Below are 26,935 nucleotides of genomic sequence, written 5' to 3'. Positions count from 1 at the left end.
TTATATTAGAATTGCAATATATAAATACAGTCAAACTCATTTATCCATTTCCTCGCATGCCCTTTAATAGGGCGGGCAGAGGCAAATCTTTACCTTATCCATTCTCAAAGAAAATTTAAACAATGCAACATCTAAATTAATGACTAGATCAGATTGATAGATTAACATACATGGTCAAAAAAAAATGCATGAGCAACAGGTAGAATTTATTCCAATATTTTCCATAAATCAACTTATTCACTATATTAACTGACAACTAATGCGTACAACCTGAAATTCATGACAGTTATTTACTAACTTGATACTTAATTGATTAAGAATGTTTTGGAAAATTAATAATATTGAGCACAATTTGGCAATCCTTAAAGATACACAAATGGAATATAAGCGAATACATTTCTGGAAAAATCATTTCTAATTTATTAACACCATAAAAACTTTGACCAAGCAACGTTTTTTAGAAATTTTCCATATTCGTCATACGTTTTTAGACACTTAACATTATCACTTATTAAATTAAATAACTTCTCAGAATTATGGAATTATCTCCCTCTCCAGTGTAGTATACCATACAGCTAATTTAGAAGAATTTATTAACAGTGTAATGAGTTTATTTAACCAGCAGACACATATGACTCGAACATGAAAATATAAGGAACATAATTTCAAAGGATTTCTAATTTGAGCTACGATTATTATCCAACAGACTTTATTTTACATGCACGCAAAGAAGATCACACGACATGCCACGAAAGTAAGAATTTAAAAGGCTAATAAGAAAAGAAATAAACTAGTAATATATAAATTTCTAGGTATTTTGCGATGCACACAAGAATCGAGAAAACAAGCTTCTTTTTGAGGCAGGAATACAGTTAACGGGCAGGAATACAGTTAAATTGACAAAAAAAGTACTTTTTTATACAAAAATCTTTGAGCAAACAGTTGAAATGTAAATTTATAGAATGTCTTTGATTTAAATTTATTCATGAATTTTTTTCTCCTATTATTCTAGGAAGTTAACGCCATGCAATTACATTCGAAATGTTTACAACTGGATCATTTGTGATATTAAGGTAAAACACATTTTTTTCCAGTGATATGAACTGAAGCTCAGCGCGCGAGTTCGAAGTTGGGGTTTTAAAAGGTTTCTCATTAAAAAAATATTTATGATTTTTTTCCAAAAGCAAGCTTTCACTAAATAAAGATATCATTAATTTTATACTGGGCAGTTAATTCATTGTGTCGCTGATTTGTTTGTCGATACAAATCAGTACTATGAAGATGCTCATGGTTTTTTTTTTAATGGATAGTTTTCCATTAGTAATTGTTAAAAATATACCAGTATCTGTATGGAATATTAATGGGTAAAAAGAAAAGTTTTTATAAATGCTATTATGCTTTTAAAATAATGACTATTTGTATTGTTTTGTTCCTAATATAATTCTGACAGTTATTTCTTACAATAAAGAAAATTAACCTCAGAATTCTGATCATTTAAATTTTTCAGCTTATAGAATCTCGGGAAGATTGTCAGGATAATTGCTGAGTCTTTGAAACTTCATGGTAAAAAAAAGGGGGAAATAAACATCACTGATTGGAAGGGTATAAGTCTACCATGTTTGAGATTGGTGTCAAACTGATGCCTAGCACTTTGCAAATCTTTATCAGAAACTGGATTAAGAAAATGCTCAATCCATATTTATTTATTGTATCTTTGCTATTTTCTTTATTGTAATGCAGTAAATAAAAAAAAGCTTTTCTCTTCTCTTTTTGATTAAGATGATATTTTAATTGCCTGTTATTGTGGGCAATTATTTGGAAAGTAAAACATAGTGATAATTTTTTCTCTTCAAATTATATTCAATTATTCTAGGTGTATATTTTTTTAGTTAAAAGTACTAAGAAAACAAAACAGGAAGAATTTTTCAATCTGTAGTTTTTTTTTTGTTAAATAGTTTAGAAAATGATTTTTTATTCTTTCTCCGAAAAATTTTTGAATTTCAATGCCGATTTCTAAATACCAATTCATATAGTAATTTTGTTACAATATTATTTTTTATTATAGTAAGATTTCCTTTTTTCAGTTAGAAATTCCTTTTTTCAGTTCAGTATTAGTGGAATAAAAAAAAAAGTCAATTTAATTGTTCTTTCAAATGTAACCAAAAACTTATAAAAGTTTATCCTAAAGAGATATATCCATATGAATGTGTTGCTTACTTGTTATACAGTGGTTTGAAACTGATCCATACAATTAAACTGCACTTAATTAAAAAATTTAATTTTGTAACAAGAGTAACTTTTTAGTTTTTGTAACAAGAGTAACAAAACTTATTATTAGGTTGAATTATTTTTGTCTCCTTAACTAACTGCAGCTACAAGAAAATTGAATAAAATAGCTGAACCAGAAGTCAGCAAATCTATATCTGACCAACTTAACAAAAGTTATCGATAAAAACAACGCATGCTTGTTGGAGATAAAATTTTTTTATAGTTTTAGGTGCTAAAAACAAATTTAAAATAATAACTTATTAAGTTTGTAAATACAGTGCAACAAAAAACATAATGTGAATACTTTTTGATCTAATGATCCTATCTTCACATACTAGAAGCCAATTTTAATGATTCCCAAATAGCTAATTAATTAGTGCAGGCAAAACTTTAAGTTACGAAAAAAATTTTCTCTTAATTAACATGCCTTTTTTTAAAGACAGGTTTGTATTGATCCTCAAAGTATGGGGGGAGGTTGCCACAATCAGGGAAATATATCCTAAATAGTTTGATCAGGAGAGTTGTAAAAAAATTGCACCCCTTAATGATAATTTTAATTCTTGCTCATAATTATTACATTCGTTTATCCAAAGATAATTCAATTCAAAAACTAATTTTTAATAATTATTCATTTATTGATAGTGGAAAAATGTTAATTTTAATATCTAAAAATTTTATATAATTTTAAAAAATATTATTATTTTTTTTTTACGTGGTAAATTACAAAATATGAACGAGAACTATTAAATTGTTCTTTAAAACATACTGCTTTTTAAAAATTTTATAACTGAGTAAATATAGGACGATTCCTGCAGGCAAACTGGAAATTGCCTGAAAATTCAGATATTTTGTTTTATAATATTAAAACATTTTATTAAAAAAATGAATTTTCTATTTGTTATTAATTCTAGAAATTCTTTTTGCTTTAAAAAAATTAAATAAATATGCCAATGTAAACTTATTTGCACTCCTAATATGACTTAATGAATTGTAAATTTATGATTAAATCTTATTAAAAATGCAACTAGGGTAACTATTTTTTTTCTGTAATAAGAGTAACCAGGATTTTTTTTTCATAATAAATAATGTGTTTTTATTTGAAACTATTTTATGGCTAAATATTTAATAAGTTGACCTCTCTTTCTTGAGATTATTTAAAGTAAAAAGATTTTATTATAGTTTAAATTAAAGAAAAATCATTAATGTAAATTTTTAAATGCTTCATGTCCTTTCAGGTAACAGGAGAAACCATATTTTTAATTTGCTAAACTATAAGAATATAAAATGTATCAAATTTTTCTGGCATAAAGATTAAAAGGTACACTTTTTTTTTTTGTTCTGCAAAAAAAAAGAATTCAATTTAAAATAAAAAGCTCATAAGTAAAAGCAAATTGATATCAGGGGCCTGTCTAGGTTTTTTTGAGTGGTACCTATTTTGTGAAAATTTAGACATAATTTGTGAAAATTATATTAAAAAATCAACACAAAAGTATGGATTTATCGTTTCTTACGTGATACAAAAATAAAATTTTAAGAAAAAGTATATTGTGAAACTACCGTTTTCCTTAAGTTGAATTTGTGAAGGTACCGCTGCACGGTAGTAAATTTGGCCTTGACAGAACCCTGAATATGCAACACCACAATATGTGTACCAAGAGTAACCATGGAATTGTCCTCGTAAATAATAATAATAAAAAAATATAATCATGAAGTGGGTGTATTTCTTTATCCTAAGTGTACCAAAATTTGATGAAAATTTAACAGTGACATTCTAATAAAAATATTCCAAATGTAGTGCAGACTCAAAGCCCCACCTGCCAACTTTTAATCCTTTCGAGGCTCTCAGTGTTAGTAAAATGGAAATTGAATTACAATTTTAAGCAGAAAAGTATGTTTTATTTTGAAAAAGCTTAAGCAGACAACCATGATAGTATCACATATTAATATGTATATGCTTAATTTTTTTAACAATAGTGGTGGTCAAAATCATTAAAAATTAAGTTTATAAAAGTAAGGATAGCATACATTAACTACCACTTTAAATATAAAAATAATGTTTTATGTAAAATGCATAAAAGTTAGCAGGTTTGCTAATACATATCTCTTTATTAAACTATAAATATTGGCAGTGATCCATTGACAATTCCAGTTAGCACCCTTGGGTACTAATAAACTTAAAAAAATCTGTCAACCAATAAATTGGTGTACATTATGGCCGCATCATAAAAATCAAAAACACGAAAAAAATGTTGGATTTCATTAAAAAACAATTTTTTAAAAATTATTTTATGTGGAAAAAGCAATTTTTTCATTTAATTGGAAATATTTTTATCACTTGAGCTAGTAATTTTAAAACATGCAGAAAAATTTAATAAGAAATTAAAGAGCTGATGTGAGACTAAATCATGAGGAGAATAATAATAACAACAGTGTCTTATCTTTATAAAAATATCTTTTTTTTTTAAGTTTTAACTTTAGCTTTGATTTCTGAAATCTAAATTACTTTATAATTTTTTGTTGTATGAATTTCTTTTCTTCCAGCTATAGCCTTCCTCTAAAGCCAGTACCAGTATTTTCACAGAATGGAGAGTTTTATGATGAAATACTGAACTCAGTTAGCCAAAAAGACCTTCATCTTTTAATATTTACTATTGACAAGGTTAGTATTTTTTTTATCTGAGTTTCCTAATTCATTGGAATTATAGGTTCGTTGCTGTTTTTTTAGCTGGGTGTCAGTGATTATAATAAGCAATTTTAATCATTTAATTTTGTTTTAAAAAAAATATGTGGCTGAAATCACTAATATAGGAATAATAATTAAAATCAATGTGCCTTTAGTGAGATTTTAATTGAACAAAAGAAATTTTTTAAAAATATAATTATTCCCTTTTTTTTAATAAAAAAAATACTAGAATAAAACAGCTACAACCAAAGAAAAATTTATAATTTTTATTCCAAAAAAGTTTCTATGAATGTCAATTTGCTTTTGAGTCACTCTCACTACTCACCTCTATTTAAGATACTATTTTCAACTTGACTATCTGAGGACAATACCCTTTGTAAAAAATTTTTGAAATTTAGAATTTCTTTTTTCTTTCAGGAGCAACATTTACTCTCATTTCTAGAAATATCCCTTTCTTCTTCATATTTCTGTAATTCGTTTTCCCTCTCTATGCTCCTCAGTAAACTCTTTGCTTGCTATTGTTATGGTTACGAATTTACTTAAAACTTTTTTACCATAAAAGGGGTAGACATTGTCTAATACACAAGAAAAATTACACCATGCTCATAAAACTAAAAACTAACATTTAGCATGCTGAAAATTAAATTAAAAATGTAAATTTGTGGGACCTATTCTGACTCTGTTACTGGTTCATTAATGATATATTGCCAAATATATTGGAAGACAAAAAAATTAGTAGTATGATCCTTAACTTAGGTGCATAGCTTGCAGCTTTTGAATAGTCACAAAGCTACCTTCTGGCTTGCAAGCATTAATTAAATGAAAAAGTCTGTGGAACTAAATTTTCTAGTATATTTTCAATAAACCTTAAGAAAAAAGGGGACAATCCCATATGTGAAGGTGATATATTATTATTCAAAAGATTTAATTATTTAATCATCCTAAATCATATTCATTTTCAAACAATGTTAAAAAATTTAAATTTTTGGAACGATTTGCTTTATATTATACATAGTAAATTATATCTATTGTTTCAGCTCAGTTCAGAAGATTTTTCAGTGAGGCATACTCACAAAAATAATGTTTCCAAATATTTAGAGGTATTTATCCTTTTTTGATAATTACTTGTCCTTTTTTGTTGATTACTTACTTTTATTAAGTACCCTGAAATGAAATGCAAATTTTTATTTAATTTTTTTTTTTAAATCTTTATAGCTGGTATTGTGAATATGATTTGATTATTGTTTGACTTTACTAAGTTCTTACAGTATTTAGAAGTTCTGTTTAAATAACATGTCTTATTCACCATGAACTGTCATAACCTTATGAAACTGAACAACACTTTTAAATATTGGATACTAATGCAAGACCCACGCTACAGATTTCAGATTATTAACCAAATATCAAAAGTATATGGCAATTTTCAAAAATCTTTGCCACATGCAAATCTTAAAAAAATTTTATGATTAATTTTTTTGCCATGAAGTCACAGAGAAATATTATACGGTAGTTTGTTTCAGGCTTATATTAATTGGACCCAATTCTAATTGGTTATGTGCCGCATCTACCGAAAATTACTGTAATCGAATTAAAAATACTGATATGTTTAGAATAGGGGTGCACAACCTGCGGCCCGCGGGCCAAATGCGGCCCTTCGACTACTGAAGTGCGGCCCGCGAGAGTTTCTAAACACAATAAAAAAAATTTTAAAAAATGGCAATTTTTAATCACACTTTTAAGTCATCACGTTTTGACACAATCAATTTTAACAGATTCTTTAGTAAATGTGCATTTAACGCGCTTTCTTGAAGCCGAATTTATCGTAAATATAAATGATTTTTTTTAAACAGTTATTTCCGCTTTTCTACGTGATTGTGAAAATTCCAAATTTTTATAACGACGCGAGTTTCAGATCGCAAATTTAAATAATCACTTTTTGGGCACTTTATTTGTGACGAATTTCATCTTAAATCTAAGTGATTTTTTATCTTTTTTTTTTGCAATTCTTTCTTTTTCTTCAAAACATTTTCTCGGCAGTTATTGCTATGCGTTCCTACGTATTATAAAAAATTCCAATTATTCTGTTACGACATGCAAATTTTAAATCATGCATTTGACGCTCTTTATTTGTGCTGAGTTCAGCATAAATATATTTTTTCCTAATTATTTCTATACTTTTCCTCGTGATTTTGACGATCCTGTTATTTAACTATGATGTTATTACGACACGTGATTGTTAATCACGCAATTAAATAATCACTTTTTGATACAGTTTTATCGTAAATCCTAGTTATTTTTCCTTCTTTTTTATTTCCGCAACGAATATGATTTGGTCGAATGTGGTAATGAATTGTGATTTGATCAAAAACCAAATATTCGGCAAAAGGAAGAAGAAAAAATCTATTGAACGCCGTTCACTTGGGGCCAAATAGCAAAATCTTTTAGCAGTATAGCAACACTGAAACTAAAATTTCAATGCTCAGAATAATATTTCCTGGAAAAACGTTAATTAACTCTAAAAAATAAGGCCAATCAAGAACGTTTTTGAAAATGTCAAAAAGCGAAACAAAGAACATAAAAATCAATCTTAATTTTTGAAAATTTTTTTTAAAGCTGAACATCTCAATTTTTTAATTACCAGAAAAAATAATTAAGTCAACAGAAATGCTATTAAAAATTACTGCGTTATAATGAAAACGTCTAAAAAAAGTTTTTTTTTATTTAAAGAAAATAAAAAGATAGAAAAAATTTTCTTAATTTTTTAAGTGAAAATCTTATGCCGAAAATCTCAATTTAAATTTTTCTCATTGCCATAATTTTAGAAGAAAAAAAATTGCTATAAAAATTTTTTTTATTTGTAACTTTATTTTTAAAAAAATGCTGAGTCATAATAAAAATGCCTAAAAAAAGAAAAACAGAAAAAACAAATTTTTCTTAGTTCCTGAAACAAAACTTTAATGCTGAAAATCACACTTTTCTATGTTACTGGTTATTTATATTACTGTACAGGGAAAGAGTGATAATAAATTAATAGTATGAGACATTCTGTTAAAATGCTGGGTTATAATAAAAACTGCAAAAAATGGATCCTTCTCAATTCTCAAAGTATCGAAAAAATGACAAAATTGACTTGTCTGATTATAATTAAAAAAAAAAAAAAGTAATATCTATAAAAATTCAAAAATAAAAAAAACTTAGAAAAATGCATTTCTAAAAAATATTCAGCCAAATATTTGACTGATCATTCAACCAACTGAATTTTTCACAGAAGGGCCAAATACTCGTTACATCCCTCCTTAATTTAAATGCAATGTTATTGCAACTTGAGAAATTCATAAAATGGCGGAAAACGTGAATTTTTAAACTGCTCACTGTTAGTAGTTTAGATTTCAATTTTTTTGTTGCTAACTGATCTTTTTCGATAAAAAAAAAAGGAAAATGTTTACGATATAAAAAATCTAATAATTAATAAAATAAAATAATAAAGTACATTACAAAATAAGCATTGAATTTTATTTTGAACTATCACAGTTTTGTTTTTATTTTAGGCTTTTGTTTAAAACCTATAAATTTTCTTCAATTAAAATATTTAATTTGAATTTATATTACTTAATTACGACTAAACTTTTTCCTCCTTTCATTCTGTGGGCATTGCAGTTTTTTTTAATTTATTAGAATTTAATTCTAAAATGAGTTTTCATATTGCATGATATGATAAAAAAAAATATTTCTTTTCTTCAATGTTTATTTATTTTGATAAATCTATTGTTCATATGATAAAAATAGCAATTTTTTTTTGTAAAAAAAAAAAAAAAGTATAAGTTTTTTTTATTTTTGAATGAATTCTAATAATGGAACACTACTAAGTTATTGATATTACTAAGTTTATTAATAAAAAAAATGGAACGCTAATGTTTAAATAAACATTATTACATTTGTCATTAACATGTCTAAATACATGTGCGGCCCTTCGTTAGCCAACCTGCTGTGCAAGTGGCCCTACACTCAAAAAGGTTGTGCACCCCTAGTTTAGAAAAATTGGTTTTGACATTATTTTGAGGATCGACTTAACTATATATTTTTCTTTCCAGTTGAAAAAATCATTCCCCAAAACATAATTTTATTTGCCAAATGTTTGATTTTATCGCATTTGGTGAGGGGGCGAATGTTTAGCGTGGGACCTGCTAATGACAAAAAACTGGTTTGTTATACAGAAAAGTAACCAGACCGGACATCAGTTTTTCATTGATTTAAAATATTTTAGTCTAAAAATGTAAAAGGATCTTTGTTGTATTCAGAGGTTAATTAAATTTTAATAGAATTATTAAAGGAATTATCATTAGAATAAAATTATAATTAGAATCAGGATAAATACATACAACTCGGAAAACACACGAAAAGAAATTCCTTTATTATTTTTTAGTTCAGTTTCAAATAGTGCACAAATGAAATCTTTCATAATATTTTATTGAAAATTAAACGAAGAGTTTACCCTAATCTATAACTCATCTATCATTTCTTCCCTTCTTATTAAAAAATTATTAGGCTTCTAATTTTTTTAAGAGTACTGTGAGGAGAGTTGTTATCGACAATGTCAACCTTCATCTATGAAAGGATACCCCCTCGTAGAATCAAGTTAACATGTTTTATATACTAGTAAATTGGAATTGTAACTTTGTAGTGGTCCACACACTACAAGTACTTTAAAAAAAATTTCCTTCACAAATCTGTTTTTATTCTTACATTTTTAAAGTACCGTTTTTTTTATGTTTTAGAACTTTCTAGACGATAGGATGTATGTATTTATTTCCTCCATTCCTTCCCCACTTCTATATGTTGATAAAGTGAAATGTGGCAAGCAAAGAATTGAAGTTGATGAAATTAACCAGCAAATTTTAGAAGAAATAGCTTCATCACTTGCTAAATCTTGTATTGTGATTGTGCATTTCAGTAAAGATTTCCAATTCTTTAATCAAGGTAAGGAATACTTATGGGGAACTTAAATTTATCATGACAATCTTCAGCATCATTTTTTTAGTTTAAGAAAGAAAAAAAACATAATATCCCTGTGGCAGAATTTTTTTGGGCTTTCTGCGACAACCTTCTCTCGCATTAATATTTTTTACAATACTTTTAATTATACCAATGACTAATTTAAGGTAACATTGTGTTTACAGAAGAAAGTATGGAAAAAAGCTTATAAAAATTTTAATTGTAAGAGTACTATTATTTTAATTCTAATATTATAAGCGCTTTCTCGCAATTTGTATTCGGAAAAAGGAACTATTTATTTCCTCTTGCGAATTTTGTAAATCATTACAAAAATTAACATTTGTAAAATTTGTGCAGCAACTCCAAAAGAAAGATTGACGATGAAATCACGCGAATAAGGAGAAGAAAAGAGAAAGAGAAAGAACAAGAGATACTCAAGGAAGAAGAAAAAAATGAAAGAGAACTCTTTAAAGAAAAGGAAAGGAAGAACATCATTTCTAGAGCAATCTATCTTTTAAACTTTTGCAATTTCTCAATTTTTTTTATTTTGTATTATTAATTTGAAATTCTAGCTAAAGCAGTCATTACTGACTTTTTTTTTCAATCCAAAAGGAGAATAGAAAAACCACGATAATTTCTTTCCTTCTCTCTGATACACAAAAAATAAAACTTTAAAGAAAAATTCTACAAAAAAAAAAAAAAACTTTTTTTCAAAAATTATGCAGAAAGAAAAATCAGTTTTTCCCATCCCAATTGAAAAATCTTTCTGCAAAACCTCAGTAACATTCTGCGGCAATATCACCGTGTCGCCTCATTTCTGCCACGAGGCATGACATCACAGTTATTTTTTAATTATAATCTGATTGCTAAAGTTTAGTTAAATTTAATCTTTAATTTTTCCTCATTTTTATCTCTGATTTTGCTGATTCTGTTATTTATTTTCTCCTTATTTTTATGAACCAAATCTTAGTAAGTCTCGTAGTGGACTGATCGTTAAGACACTGTTCCCAGCTCATCACCAAAGTCAAGCATTACTGGCTGCAGTTAGTGTGCGGGTGGCTGACCACTTGGATCAGTCAGCTTAGGGACCAAGGTTGTGTGGTATTGGTCCTCGTTAAACTGTTCTATCGTAAAGTGCTAGACTTTGCACGCAGATCCTCAGGTTACCAAAGCGGGGTTGCCATCCTCTCTGCAGATGTTCAAAATTGTAATTAAAGATCTTCAGATCATCCTTGGGGTGTTTCGTAGACTGTCGCCAATAACCCATTGTGCAGCTCCAGTGCAATGTAAATCAACTATAACAACAACAAGAAATCTTGGTAAAACAAAATATTGAATGACCCTAAGTTTGGAGCAAATTCATTTGAAGTTCTAAGAATTAAAAAAAGAAGAAAGCAATAAAAATATGGAAAAAAAAAATAATTTATATAGACATTTGCTAAAACAACCAAATATTTTAGGCAGCTTCTTTCTATACTAGTATAATATATCTGTACTCAATGCCTTAGTTATTTTGTCATCTTCCTATTATATAAACTTGTTACAATGTATTACTCTTTAACTATTACATTGTATCATTTCTTATATAAAAGTAAATCAGATTTTTTATGGAATCCTCTGTTTTAGACTTTAAATTAACCAAAGTGATAAAAGAACATTAATATTGAAAATGATTGGAAGTTTTAGGAAACTTGGTATTCATATAAAATGTCCAATATATTGAGTTCTTGTTTGAATTTAAAAAGAAACCGAACCATTGCTGGTTTTGTGAGGCCCCTTTAGATATCCTTAATCAAACTGAAAAACTATAATTCTAGATTTGCATCTAAATTATATATATATATATATATATATATATATATATATATATATATATATATATATATATATATATATATATATATATATATATATACATATATATATATATATATGGCAGTGAGACATTTTGCATTTAAGTACACCACTTAAATGAATAAAATTATAAAAATGTTTAAAATAATATTTTTTAATTCCATAAGTCTGGTTTTATTTCTGGCAGGGCTCCTAGAATATGATAAATAAAAAAGCCCTCATTGTAGGTTGAAATAGAAATTTTAAGTTTTCCAGTTTCAGTATTAAAAATAAATAAAAATATCAACTGCCCAGTTAAAGTATTAAATGTTCAACAAAAATCTTCTGTGTTTCATTTGGAACCTCTTTATTCAATTGTTGAATGTTAGAAAGGACTAATAGGTACATTCATGAATGCTTTTTGACCAGTCAATATTTTTCTATTTTCTTTAGTTTTGTTTGTAATTTGTAAAATAATTTTAGAAAATTCTTAACCATGCGATTTTTTTATTTAATGAATTATTTTAGCCAAATCAAAATGTTGGAGAATATAAAGTGTGGGGCAATATTTGTTCAAGTACCTCCGAAAGTCTAATTTAATTAACTAATTTATTTTCATTAAGCGATATAATAACCAGTGTTGACAATACTAAAAGCTTTAAATTTATATTTAGTTATTTCAAAAAAAATTTTCAAAACTTCATTTTAATTTTTCTACTTTGCTGCTATTTCTTTTATATCTCTCTTACTTTTCTAATTTGCTATTCTTTTATCCATTCTTTTTTTTCTGTTAAATATTAGAAATTTTTACAAACGTACTTATGATGTCATCTGAAAATTTTACTTTTGACGTTATTGGAGCATTTACAGCTAACAAGCCATCTTGGGTAAAATTATTTTTTTTCACCACTGAAATTTCTTAAAAATATTTATTTTCTAAATGATATTATGTAGTAATTATATGTAGTAGTATAAAATATTGATATTCTTATTAACAATATGTTGTAGTATTAACTGATAATGTGTAGTAATAATTAATATTTGTACTAAACTGTATGTTGGTGTTGCTATATTTTTTCTTAAAACATAAACGCTTTTCTCTTATCCATTTAAAGTAATTTAGCAGGCAAAAAAGTAAGTTTTTTCAAACATTCTTCTGATGGTTTTTCTATTCATCAATTTATATGCTATAAGACACTTTAATATCAAAGATAGTTTCTCTTTATTATGACTTTTTTCTTTTTATTACGACTTGTGACTATTTTAAAGTAAAATTTTTATATACTTTTGTAAGACAGTAAAATCATCAAGTTGAGCTTTACAGAAATATAGTGTAAATATCTGATTCTGACAGCTTGTCAAACTGCTAGTTTCATTTTATATTTTATTTTATAACTGTCGTTTAACAGCCAACTCAATTTTTGGATTTATGATTACTAATGACGAGAGAAGTCCGGGATCAAATATCTTGAAAAATTTGCCTTTGTCGAGGACTTTTTGATGAAACTAACCTGCATTTGCATTACATAAAAAGGAAAACCTCACACGTTTAGCCTAACGCCTAGGGTACTCTAACCCATGATCCGTCTACCTAACGCGTATCGACCAGCCATTGCTGGAATTCGAACCCAGTTCACCTCATTGGAAGATCACTCAATCCCCTGAGCCATCATGGCTCTATATTTTGATATTGATGTTATCAGCTCCATCACTAAAAGATTTGGCTATGAGAAATGAAATTTTAAGATAACACTTTTTATTTTATAGCATTTTAATGCTTAAAATTTAATTTATTATAGCTTTAAAAATTTATAATGTAATTGCACTTTTGAAACTTAAACTATTGTTGTTGAGTGTTTAATAAAATATTAATACTGTATGATTATAAATGAACTGTTATAAAGTCAGTGTGACTGCTAGTTAAACTCTTATAACTAAATCTTTGAATTCTGACATTTGTGAATCATAATGATCTAAATTCAACCTCTTTAAAAAGGAAAAGTGTGGATGCTGCCGCTGTCAAGCATCACTGGCTGTTGTCAGTAAGCAGGTGAGTGACCACTTTGATCAGCCTGCGTAGGGACCGAGGGTGCACGGTATCGGTCCTCGTTAAACTGTACACCGTAAAATGCTCAACTTCAGGTGCAGATCGTCGTACTACCAAAGCAGGGGAGCCATCCCCTCTGCAGAAGATCGTAATTGTGACAGCACGTCTTCTAATCATCCTTAGGGGTGTTTCCGAGACTGTCAACGAATAGCCCATTGTGCAGCTCTAGTATGACGTCAATGAAATACCTACCAACTTAAAATGAAAAGTACTTCGTTTTAGGAAAATTTAAAGTCATAATAATAAAAGTCAAAAATTAAAGACTTAATTAAGAAAAACTAAATAAAATAATAGTCTACTAAAATAGTGAATAAATAAAAGTCTAAAACTTCTTAAATATTGATCTAGACGTATAAAATATTTTGTTTTAAATATCCGTTTATCAGTATTTAAAAACATGGTGCGTAGCATTTCTAAAAAGTACTTAAAGGTGCTTATTTTCGATTCTTGTTTTCTAAAAGCCCTTATAGGTGCTTTTTTTATTAGGTGCTTAATTTTTCTTTAAGTCGATTTTCTCCACGTATTACGCAAAAGCGTGTATTTCCACAATGTATTTCTGTATACTGTTAGTCCCTAGCGTATGAAAGAGCCAATCGTTTTACATGTTTGATGAAATACTTGCGGGTCCGCATGTGCATATATTGAGCTGAGTTTGGTGAGATTCTTGCACTCTCATGTGCAACTCTGCTGCATTTTGAAAGATATTCTCAAATTCAGGCTTCATTTTTCACGCTCTCAAATCAAACCGAAAAATCTCTCTATCTCTTTATGGTGGCTAATATAATCAAGAAAAAGAGTTCTTTGTCAGAAGCTAGTTATTTTATCATGACCATGTAAAGTCTAAAAATTATTTTGGCATTTCGTTAATGTATATAATGCTTAAAAAGTATTTAAAAGGTGCTTATTTTTTGTTGAAAGATTCAGCTACGCACCCTGAAAAAAATCATCTGAGGCATTATTTTCCAGGATACTTTTCCATCTCAAATATTAAAAAGTATTTTTAGTGCAATTTGTGCCGAATTCTAGTTAAAATCTTAAGGTAGAATAACATATTTATAATTAAATATCCTTGTTAAAATAATTCTACTGAAATAGTTGCTTAAAATACTATAAAATAATTCTACAAAACAATATGTAAGTTGATAAAATTATGTAAAAGTCTATAAATTAAAAAAAAATATTTTAAAGCATAGATTATCAATTTGTTTGGAGACTCTCGCTTATTAAATGCAAGAGGGAAGAAAGATTGCAGAGCCTAACATTTTTCTAAAACTTAGTTTTTTGGTTTGATATTTCCCCCAAAATTGTAGTGCTTTTTTATATAGTTACAATAACTTTTCAATATTCTTTTTTTTTTTTAAATTTGTGTATAGTTAGAATTTTTAAAAGAAAAAAAAAATTTTGTTGATATTCATTACATAACTTTTAAATTAAATAAAAAAAATTTGCAAAGCGGCATATTTTTTTTATAATAAAAATCTTGTAGCATTTTTTTAAAAATTGTATCAAAAATTTTCTCTGAGCTGCCTGAACTTCTCTCAATTCTAACTGTGGGAGGTTTTCGTGGTTTTCTCGTCCATGTAACGCAAATGTGGCTTTGATCTATCAAAAGAGTCCTCCACGATGGCAAGTTTCTCCCAATATTAGGTCCAAGAGTACCCTTGTCTTCTGGATTGAGTTTAAAATTACAAGGCTGCGGAATTAAACATTAGTAGTCATAAACCCAGAAAGTTTGGGCGACTGTTCAACAACAGTTATAAAATAAAATCCTCCTTCATGTTATGAAACATATTTTGCATCCATGATTGCATGAAAATTCAATTTGCAATATATGTTTGAAAACAATTAAAATTAGAATCTAAAAAAGGCTTAAGGTACAATTAATATTATAAATATAAAAAAACAGAGGTTAATAAATAAGTAAATTTTTAATTATAGAGGATATTTTCTTAAATTTTTCTATGCAAAGTTTAAAAATTTCATTGATTGACATTCTGCGAGTCACAACATAATTGTATGTGTATGTTGAATAAAACATGTTAATATACAAAATATTTCTTATGTTTTGAATAAGTGATATTTTTTTAACTATAATACACAAATTTTCTTTTTTCATAATGAAAACATCAGAGGTAATGATGATATGGGCATATTAAATGATGTGCTAGTGTATATTTTGGGAAAATTTTATAAATTTCATAGAAATTTTTGCTATTGTGCTTTGGATTTAAAAACTCGTCAGTTTTAACCATGAGAATCATGTTATCCAATAAACATTTAAATAATATTGTTTATGTAAAAGATAAAGTTATATTTTTTTCAATATATATGTAATTTCAACTTCCTACCAACAATTTTTAAAGTATATTATTTTTTGTCAATTTTATGTGATTCACACATTGTAGATAGATTGCAAACTAGAATACTAGAAAGAGATCAGAATACTAGAAGATATTTAGAATACTAGAGGACATTTAGAATACTAGAGGACATTTATCTTCTGAATTATGTTTAATATTACGAGTCTGGACAAGATAATATTAAAGTCCTATCATTTTTGTCAGTTCATTATTAAGAAGAAAAAAATTTTAAAAAGTTAATTTAGCTCTCCTTATAGTTTTTTAAATTATACATCAAGCGTGTATACATTTTATTGATACAGTTGAACCTGTTTATCTCAAAAACCTCTGTATGGGTGATTCTTTTTAAACATGACAATTCGGACCAGAAAATTTCTTCAAATTTAATTACATTTATTAATATCTTACAGACAGCAGTGTGGTTTATTGAAATTTGCTTGAGAAAAAATAAAATAGAAATTCACCAAATCTTGAATGCCAGGAATGGACCATAAATTGCTTAAATTAATTCTTTTAATCTACTGTAGAAAGAATCAAGTTTTTTTTGTTGCTGATATGCACAGAATGAAATTGTGTATAATAATCAATCATTAAATAAATAAATAACTTTGATTACATCCAACCATATTACAATCATACATAAACTTGGTATTAGGTTCTTTATTTTCTTTTCCTCCTTACAGTATTGGCAGTTAAAAAAAATTTTTGGTGACACTTCAATGTTCTGGAATTCATAAGCCAGGAAAATGACAAATTCGTCCTTTTATAGCATATAACTTTACTTTAATTTAATATTTTGGTCTAAGGAGTTTACATTCTGCAGAAAACAACAGGATTTCTTAAAAGAACTCAGATAAATCTATGTAGTTTTTGTTATTAATGATTTCAAGAAACCAGGAAAATGACAACACAAAAACCTACTCATCTTTAAAAAATTTTTAAAATAGATTTTGAACCAGAAAATTGGTTCTTTATTCATGCAGCAATACATGTTCATATACGAGGGTATCTAATCAATCTATTAACATAAGATATTGATTGCTGGCTCTATCTATTTTGGTTATAAACCACTAAATAAAAGTAGCCAGGAAAATGACAGAATTTCTTGGGACAATCAAATTATTGTCCAAAAAAATTATTTTTTGTAAATAATACCCTCTGCGAATATTCTAGAAATGCTTACACCAGTTGAGATAAAAAAAAATTAGATATTGAAAAATTTATGCGAAGTTTTGATGCTAGTTATGATTGGAAACATTGTTTGGGACATGCCAGGAAAATGACATTTTGAAGTTCAATAAAAAATTTTAACTATACAAAACAGTCCATGTTAGTGCAAAGTCATTTTAAAATGCTATCAGCAATGCAATTTATAATTTTTTTTTAAAAAAAAAAAGTTCTTTTAATATTATAGTATTAGATCTTGGAGCAAGGGACAGTGAATTGTCATATTTCATGAGAATCACCCATATCTGGGTGATTCTCACGAAAAAATTTTCTAAAATGCCCTACATTTTCTGTCTAAAATCAATGTATTTTCCATGTATATGTCGAAATTTTTTTCTTTCTTCAAACCCCCATTTCTCGAATTTCTAATAATGGAGCATAAATGCCCAAACAACATAACTTTCTTTATCAGTGTAGCACTTGCAGACAGACATGATCCCACAGGAAGTAGGGATGAACGGAGGTGTTTCTTGGAATTTGAGCATGTATAACTCCCTTAACTGGAAAGGAATACAATGACAGTAAGTGAGGGGTTGATGAGTAGAACAGAGCAACCACCAGGAGTTAGCTTTTCAACATAGATAAGAAAGCTAGGAATAGAAATTCATTTTCACCTCAAAATTGCTACCAATTGATTAAAGGTTAATTATGAGTTTTAAAGTGAACTATAGAAAACAATTGGTACATAAACTTTGCCATCGATGAAAAAAAGTTCTCTTCCAAAAATAAATGTGTTGATTGACCCATACCTGAGGAAATGTGTCTCTAAAAATTATCCAAAATGGTTTTAAAAACCCTGGTTTTAAGAATAGTTGTGAAGATGATGAGCAAGAGGTTGAAGGCATGAGTGAAGAAGAAGAAACTGTTGATGCTGGAAATGCAGTGCTAGATTTGCAAGAATGGAGTGCAATAAAATCTGGGCTTTAATGTTTACATTAATTTTGAAGATTTTTACACGTGAACAATTGCCTGGCAACATCAGAACATTGACAGATGTGGAAATCATAGATAATGTCAAAGGAATATCAGAAGAAAAGGAAGAAGCTGAAGATCACATTGATGAACCAAAAGTTAGCGCAAAAGAGGCAGATAATGCTGTAGAATTATTACAAACTATTCTTGAATCCCAGGAAAATGTTGGCTATGAGGGATTTGCTATTTCTAACCTTAAAGGAATTATCAAAACAAAGAAGGTTAGACCTCAAAAATCTTTGAAAAATTATTAAATTATTTGAAGGATTAAATGTATGTTAAATTTTTTTAAATGTAAATAGATGTATGTGGTATAATTATTTACCGAAATGCCTGTATTTTTCTACTAAAAACAATTAAAGTACTTTAAATGAAATTTCTTAGTTAAATTTAATTTCGTAAAATACCTGCATAACTCGAAACCTCTTTATCTCAAATTTTTCTCCTTTCCCGTGAGATTCGAGATTAACAGGTCTGCATGCATATGCCATATAAATGTATGAACTATTAGTACAAAGTAGTTATTCCATTATTATTTGCTTTTTAAACAAAATGAATGTTTGAAATTAGCATTAATATGAACATTATCTCTTATTGTAGTGATTTTTCTTTTTCAGAATTATGAAAGTAGCCCGATAACGTTGAGAAGGCTATTGCAGTCTGCAGATGTTGTGGCTAAGGATATAATAAATATTAAAGATTGCATCCTTTTTCATGCAAGTGCAGTAAATCTGATAGTTGAGCCATTATACAATGAGTCATTCAGTCTATCATCACCTAACACAAATAGTTCAGAATGCACTCCAACAAAAACCAAGTGAGTCTGTTCTTTATAGGCGTGATATGAAATAATGCTTTTTATTTAACAGTGCAGTATTTTTATAACTGTTAGGTTATGTTTTGTCAGGTTAAAATGGTGTAAAATTGCAACATTATGTAAAAATATTTATAATAAATTTTTTTAATATTTGAAGTGTTCTTTTAATTGTATTGTTTAGGTTGAAAAGTTACCCCACTACTGCATTGTCTAGACTAAAATATTCACCCAGAATTCAAGAATTAGTCATTGATTTTAAAAGTGATCTTCATGTAGGTGGTATAATCTTGCCAAATTGGCAATTTTTTCAAAAAGTTTTTAGGAATTTTTTTAAACATTCATTTCTTTTTTTAAGAAAGGTAAATAATTGACCCTGTCACTGGTGGTATATGTATATTTGGTGACAAACAATCATACTATTTTTAAGGTTCTTAATTTTTCAAAAAAGTACTTAATTTTTTTAAAAAAAAATCATTAAAAGTCCTTAATTTTTGTTTTGTTAAAAGTGTGGGAACCCTGTTGTTTCATTATTTTCAGGAAACATTATTCTAAATCACTTATGTAATTAGATTTTTCTACATTAATTGTTTCTGTTTTCATTAATATGTGGAATCTGTCAGCTAATTTAAAAGTTCATGATGATAGTATTTAACTTCCTCATTTTTTAGTGTAATCGAAAAATATGAAAACAAGATTTTTTCGTGTACACTTGCCCATTTAACAAAAAACTGTTGTTTCAAAACCGTCATGTCTATAAATGTGATCTGTATTGCCATATATTGATGTATTGCCATATCTATAAATGCGAATGTATGTACACTAAAAAAAATATGTGCATGTTATTATAATCAGGGCTGATTGTGCTCCGGAAAAAATCTGGATTTCCGGACTTTTCTCTAACAGTGATCTGGAAGTTTCCGGAGATCGAAGGTCCTGACGTTTAAAAAAAATCATTGACAGAAGTTTCCTGAAATCAAATTTTCAAAGGTGGAACTTAAAAATGCAGTTTATTTTATTTGTTTGTAAGGGAGAGCCAGAGATATAGTACTTTATAAGCTTATATTCATGATTAATATTCATTTTTTATCAGTAAATAGTTGTTATAATCATAAACTCAAGAAAGACATATTTGTAAATTTTAATTATTTCTCTAGGTCATTATAGGTATTAAGTGGTATAGGTACGTGTAAAATTTTAAAAATATTTTAAGCAAACTAAGAAATATTGAGAAAAAGGAAAAAAACCTTGTTTGAATTTTTTTCAATTTAAACTTTTTTTTTAACTCAAGAAATTTTCCGGAATTTTGACTTGGGCTCGCAATCACCCCTCTATAATGGTGTGGAATATATTTTGTTACATAATTTTGGATGTACTTAATTTCTTAGCGGGAATAAAAATGCATTAAACATTTATCAAAATTGGAAATATGTAATAATTTTTTCCGTATTTCTTAAATTAAGTAAGCGCTGTCGAGAAAGGCATACAAAATTGAAGGTTAAAAGAACAAATTTGTACCAAAAAAAAAATAATAATAATAATTCTTTAAAATAGCAAATTGACTCATGTAAACATGAATATATATCTTAATTCCTCATGTTTAAATAAACCAATTTAGTATTCGAAACCAAAACTATTTTTAGCATAGGTGCAAATTAAGTTCTCCAGATAAGTTTTCATCCTAATAGTAGTGACTACATTTCGTTGTAAAAAGTAATTGTATTCTCAATAGTAATTGTAGTTAACTACATTTATAATTAAGTAATTGTAGCTAACTACAAAAAAAAAGTAGTTTTTCTGACCACTCTCTGTATTGTATAGAAAATTTTAAATATAATGAGCTTTATTTAACTTCAATATGTTCAGAAAAGGTAAATTGTCTATACCATATTTTCTTCTTAGTTCTAAGTTTCTATTTTTAAGAGTGTTTGACTATAATTTCTGTTTTTTATTTTTTTTATTTTAGGTTAGTTTTATCTTATCATGTTGGAAAGGACATTGGACAGTTTAATATAACGTAAATTTGCTTCTCTTTGTTTTAACTGTCAATTTAAGTATTTATTTTTACTTATTTAGCAATTTTTTATATTAGGGCAATGTTTGTATTGTTTAAAATTTAGAAATGTATTGTTATGATTTAAACATAAGTCCTACATCAATATGGCACTAATCGTTTACTCTTTTTTTGTGCAGTTGATTAGAATTAAGGTTTTAAAATAATTAAACATCTTTTTTCAGAATTGTTTTTTACCTTTCAGAATTGTTTTTTACTGAAATAAAAATGCTTGTCTCAATTTTAGCAAGCGTCTCTAAAAATATTAAATAAATTATCTCAACTTAAAAAGAGAAAAATAGATGTTTTTTTTTTTTTTTTAACATATACCCATTTGACCCCATTAAGTCAGGTTTCACGAAAAAATTAAGGTACCTTGAAATAATATTAATTAAAAACAACAGAATTAAATTTAACCTTATTTTATAAGTAAGCCTGTTTATGTACTATGAATGTTTAACTTTTACTTATAATGAGAGCAAATATGTTTATATATTTAACTTTTGTAATATGTTTAACTTTTACTTTTAATATGAACAAATTTTTAAAAAATACTTATGTATAATGCAAAATTTTGTATTGTGTTTAAATTTTTTGTGTGTGTTCAAAACTTTTCATTTCTTATGAATATAAATGAGGATTATACAATAATCAAGGTGAAGAATTGAAAGATTTGAATTTCCAAACCAATTTCGTTTTATAAGAATTAATAATTTTAGCTAGGAAAAATTGCAAAATTTGATAGTTCAATATTAGGAACAGGCTGCTAAGTCGATGCATGGTTCAGACATTATAGCCTTACCCATTAGATTCTTGGCTTCAAACTGTTTCAGAATTCGGTCATTTTAGGAATCAAAAAACAGATTAAAAATTTTACATTATTTAGTTTTTATCATAATGAATTCAAGGGTGATATGCTTAGTTATGATTTTCAAGAAATGCAGTAACATTTCTTGTTGAGTGGATTATTTTAAAGTTTCTTAATTATTAATTTTATCTGTTTTTAAAAGTGATCAGTTCCAATAATTAATACAGTAATTAAATTGTGGAATATTTTAATGATGAATTGGGAGATCATCTACAAAATTAGTTCTGCTCAAAAATGTTAAGCAGCATAATCGTTTTTTTTATTATTATTTTTTTTTCTTCCATTTCAAGGTTATTGAAACCATGCTTTAAAATTGTTTGATTAAAAAAGTTTTGACTTCTATTACAATTTTTTAATTAGTTTAGTAAGAGGGAATATTTACTACTAATTCTGATTACTTTTTTAATGTGATAGTACTATACAAATTTTCTATATATTGATCTTAAACTATTATGAAACGTGACAATGATTTAATTAGCAACATAATTGAAACCTTACATAGCATACATAGCATTTAATTACTTACAGTAGAAACAATTGAACCCATTAAAAATATTAGAAATTTAACTTATTCTTTTATTTTGTTAAGAGCGGCAGGTAAAATGAGGAAAAGTAATGAAAAGCCCCATTCACCATCATGCATTTAATCGTATAACTTGAGTTATTTAAGCAAAAAAATAAAATATAAATTCTATTGAAATGTGTCCTTAGATATAATACACTAAAACATATCTTGAATAGATATTGGATCAATTAATGAAAAATATATTTTCTGAAAATTTCGAATAGGGCAGAGACGGTAACTTCAGGAATAATTGACTTGTAACTACTTAACTTTGATTCCAGGGGCGAGGGGTCATTCCGTTGCTTCAGTCGACTTTTGAAATTTCACTTGTAGACGGAATTGTTGAACACCCTAAAAAATGTTTTTCAGAGCAGCAGTCAATAAATATCTGAATAAATAAAAATGCACTGCTTTGAATTTCTAATTAAGTTTGATGAATTATATATTATTATGTTTGTTTGTTTTTCAATCTAAGAGCCATAGCCATTATCCATTAATCCAATTGCTCCATTAATAAAATTGTGCTGGAAACTTTTAAAGCATTCTGTTCTAGCAAAGTTCTGTAAGAAATAGTATATTTTATTATTCTTTTACAATAAAATTTCCTTTCATCATGCTTGATTAGCTCAAATTGTACTTTTTTTAGTTTGTCACTTACCTTTTAAAAATAGTTTGTTCCAAAAAAATGTGTACTGTTTAAAATAATGTCCTGATTTCTTTGAAAAATGTCCTCATTATTTCTTTGTGCACTATGAAACCTGTTAGCTGCTCTTAATTCCTTGACTGTTTTCTTCATCAATTAAGCAGGTGTTTCTATTTCTGTGTTCCTTAATATAAACTCATAAGATCCCAAAAAACGAAACAATAAATTTTCTAATTTCTAAAAGACTTGTTTCAGCTTGTAAGCATATTTTTTAACTCCATTTTTGAATATTAAGCTAGAAATATGTTTTAAGCAATAATTTTGAAACCTTCTGTATAATTATTTTTACATCCTATAAACTAGGTTTTTGTAAATGATGAAATAATTATCTCTTGTCATATCATAAATATGCATATTTTTTTATGTATGCTAAATTATTCTTATCCTGAATGGTTATTTTTGCATCCTATTAACTGACTTTTTTATAAATGTTGAATTATATTATCTCTTAACCAAGTCGTAAATGCACATATTTTTTTATGTATGCTAACTTAATCTTATCCTGCATAATCATCTTTGCTCCTTATAAACTAGCTTTTTGTAAATGCTGAATTATCTTATTTATTGTAAAGTCCTAAATATGCATATTTTTTGTGTATCCTAACTTTTTAAGGGTTGTTTAAATATTATGTAAGCACATAATGGCTGTTGGAGGTTTGCGATTTGCTTATTTTTGCAGGAAATGGGACGGGGGAGTTTTTAAATTGCCAAAAGCATGCTTGCATAATATTTGAACCACTCACAAAGCTTCTCATTCGTATGCTTAATACCTTGATAATTTTTCAGATTTTTATTTAAAAACAGAGGATTTTATTGGCAAACCTACCTAGGACTGTATATGGCAGTAAAACAGGTCAATTATAAGCTTCCAATCACATTTTGCAATGTAACTATCGGTGCACCCTATGGAAAGTCTTATTTTAGTGAAGGAGCTCGTATAAAATCAATTCTGTCAAAGTTCCAAGTTAGTGTATATTTTACCAAATTACAGGTAAGGATATTAACTGTAATTTTTTGTATTACAACTTGATTGCTTATTTTTGTATTATTAAAGTATAACTCGTTCACCAGGAGTTGGCACTTGACTCCGCCTTCATCAAGTGGTAATAGTATGCGACAATACTATTTCGCTATTTTTGGGAGAAGATTGTGAGCAATCCTGAACAAGGTTTTGCTCTTTGGCGATAGTATAGCAAAAATATTTATTTCGCAAACTTTATCTGCAAGTTTTTTTGACATTGAATATTTCATACATTTGATGATATTTCGCACCATTTTTTATGGTATTTCTCTCTTTTGAGTGAATAGTTTATCCTTTTTGAGACATTTTGCTGGGAAAACAGCAGTTTTTAAGTTTAAAATGTATTTAATTAGCCAGAGAGAGGAAAAGTATAATAGCAGATGATAAAGCAAAGTAGGTGACTGAAAAAGAATTCATGTTTGGTGCACATTAAGGGTTGTCTCAATTTCATGCGCGGAGATGTTTCTCTTTTTACTCCTGTGCTGATATGAACGCTGCATCCGAGGGGGTGGAGCCATGTGCCAACTCCTGGTGAACGAACTATACCTGAATACCTATGGAGGCAAAATGTTGAAACTTTTGATTTAAAAATTTAAATTTATGTGTGTATTATAAACTAAAATATGGTATACATTAAAAAAAAATATGTAATTAAATATGGGTCCTTTTCTTAAAATCGCATAGCTTTATTGAGATTTATTATTTTTTTCATTATTCTTGCTTTATCATACTCATAGAAAATCAACTAGGGATTAGGCTACTTCAGAGCTCATTCTAGACAGGGTAAACAGGGCGCAGCACCCTGCTGCTCTTTTAGTCAAAAGAATCCACCCTGTTGCCCTTGAAGTAAATTAGTGCCCTGATGTAATAGATTCCATACCCTTTTTGTCCTTTCTTTCCTCAACCCTTCTTTATTTTCAACTCTTTTTATTTAGTGTGTCATTGCTGTCAATACATGGATTTATATGGGAAAGGAAAAATAGTGCACTTGTCTTTGAAAGCTTGCAGTTACTTCATTATCGTTAAATCATAATTATTATTAATCATTTTAATTATTAAATCATAACTACAGACACTTAAAAGCATACATTTATTATTTTATTAACTTATGCATGCATTTTAAATAAATTACTAAGCTAATTAGCTCATTAACTCGATATAAATATTAGTAATTAATATGATTGCTTTGGTACTTTTAGTAAAGTAAAAAAAAAAATTTGACAATGTTTTTTAATACAACGTGTAAAGCCCATAGAAAGAAATTATTGCCTTTTTAGAATAATAATGCCTAAACTTTTGCACCCTGCCCCTTTTCTGCCTAGAATGAACTCTGATACTTATTAGATATAATATTAATGTTTAGGTATTTTACGCAATTATTGAAACTTATTTTGAAAAAAAAAATTTCGAAATTACAATTATTATGAAAGTAGTCTTTCTTATTTTAGCTGTAAAATATAACATAATTGTTTAATCCAACTAGTCTACAGTCAGTTCCTCAGATATATGTATAGTAAACATGCATGAAAAATTTCAAGTAATTTGAATTAAAATATTATTGCGTTTAAAATAAATAAAGGAAGATAACCAAAAAAAAACTTTTGAGAAAGAAAAAAAGAACATTGAAACGAAAGAACTAATTTGGATAGACAAATTGCTTTGAAATACACACTTATTACAATCTTAACCTAAATTTACTGAGGAAATTTTAAAATTATTGTACATAGTTATTTCAGCTCTGTTTGTACTGTAGTCTAAACTAACTTATCCTTTACCTATTGTTATTGTTTCAGGTTCAGCCCTTTGCTGTAAAAGACAAGGTGTTTAGTAAAGCTTTTCTAGAAACACCTTCTTGGAATTTCATGACTATTGCTATTTGGGAAGGTGTTTTTATAGCTATAATTTCTATTGTTATAATTAAGTGGGGGATATCCCATTTGCTTAATGTATCCTCAATGGAGAGATTCGATGATGCAAAAGATAAAACTGCATCAGTTTCTATAGTAACACCAAAATGAATAATTTTATATATTTGTTTTTTTTTTTTTTTTTAGTGTGTATGGTGCAAACTTACTGAATTTTTTAAAAAATTGCTTAAAAACTGTGTATTATCTTATGGAAATAAAAAATTTTCTATAATTATGTACTGTTTCTGAATCGGTCTAAAATTAATTTCAAAACTTTTTTTTTAAATCTGTAATTGCTTTTTTTTTTCTTCAAAATAATTATTATACAAAGTTGAGAATATTTGTGTTCTAAAAATGATCTGTTATGTTTTGAACAATAAAAAAATTATTTTGTTCTTATTTTTACACTAATTTAATTCTATATTTCTGATCTTTAACTATACTAAAATATTCTTACCATGGGGAATTTAATAGAAACATAGCTATTATCTTTTTTATCTGCCTCAGATCTGTGGACATAGTATAAAACAACTGACTGACAATTACGGGAGGAAAAAAGCTT

The 26,935-nt window shown here is 27.3% G+C and overlaps 2 protein-coding genes across 11 annotated transcripts in view; one reads left to right on the top strand and one right to left on the bottom strand.

Annotated features, from left to right (window-relative positions):
- Positions 1-102, bottom strand: part of LOC107442860 (uncharacterized) — a 35,368-nt gene extending 35,266 nt beyond the window's left edge. Inside the window, exon 1 of the mRNA XM_071182993.2 lies at positions 94-102. Within this exon, the coding sequence (XP_071039094.2) occupies positions 94-102 (9 nt within the window). The remainder of the gene's footprint in view (positions 1-93) is intronic.
- On the top strand, positions 79-26,608 carry LOC107442870 (uncharacterized). Of its 10 annotated transcripts, none has more exons than XM_016056534.5 (10): positions 79-908; positions 1,013-1,073; positions 4,810-4,927; positions 5,989-6,051; positions 9,727-9,928; positions 12,578-12,663; positions 19,060-19,259; positions 21,223-21,273; positions 24,232-24,436; positions 26,260-26,608. In XM_016056534.5, the coding sequence occupies exons 2-10, from the start codon at positions 1,042-1,044 to the stop codon at positions 26,482-26,484; spliced, it is 1,182 nt and encodes a 393-aa protein (XP_015912020.1). In that variant the 5' UTR covers positions 79-908; positions 1,013-1,041; the 3' UTR covers positions 26,485-26,608. The 10 variants fall into 10 exon arrangements, with proteins under 10 accessions (XP_015912020.1, XP_071039090.1, XP_015912022.1 ...); XM_087168491.1 differs by lacking the exons at positions 79-908; positions 1,013-1,073 and adding exons at positions 1,099-1,364; positions 1,508-1,602; XM_071182989.2 differs by lacking the exon at positions 79-908 and having other exon boundaries at positions 924-1,073.
- The last annotated feature ends 327 nt before the right edge of the window (positions 26,609-26,935 follow it).

Source organism: Parasteatoda tepidariorum, chromosome 7 (assembly GCF_982258835.1).
Source record: "Parasteatoda tepidariorum strain Cologne lab strain chromosome 7, Ptep-v5.0, whole genome shotgun sequence".
NCBI classification, from domain to species: Eukaryota; Metazoa; Arthropoda; class Arachnida; order Araneae; family Theridiidae; genus Parasteatoda; species Parasteatoda tepidariorum.
This window is presented reverse-complemented; position numbering and strand designations above follow the sequence as displayed.

Coding starts and splice junctions, on each gene's coding strand:
- LOC107442870 (XM_016056533.4), top strand. CDS start 1,276: ATGAAGATGCTCATGGTTTTTTTTTTAATGGATAGTTTTCCATTAGTA. Junction 4,928..5,988: donor TAATATTTACTATTGACAAG/GTTAGTATTTTT, acceptor CTATTGTTTCAG/CTCAGTTCAGAAGATTTTTC. Junction 21,274..24,231: donor ATTGGACAGTTTAATATAAC/GTAAATTTGCTT, acceptor ATAATTTTTCAG/ATTTTTATTTAAAAACAGAG.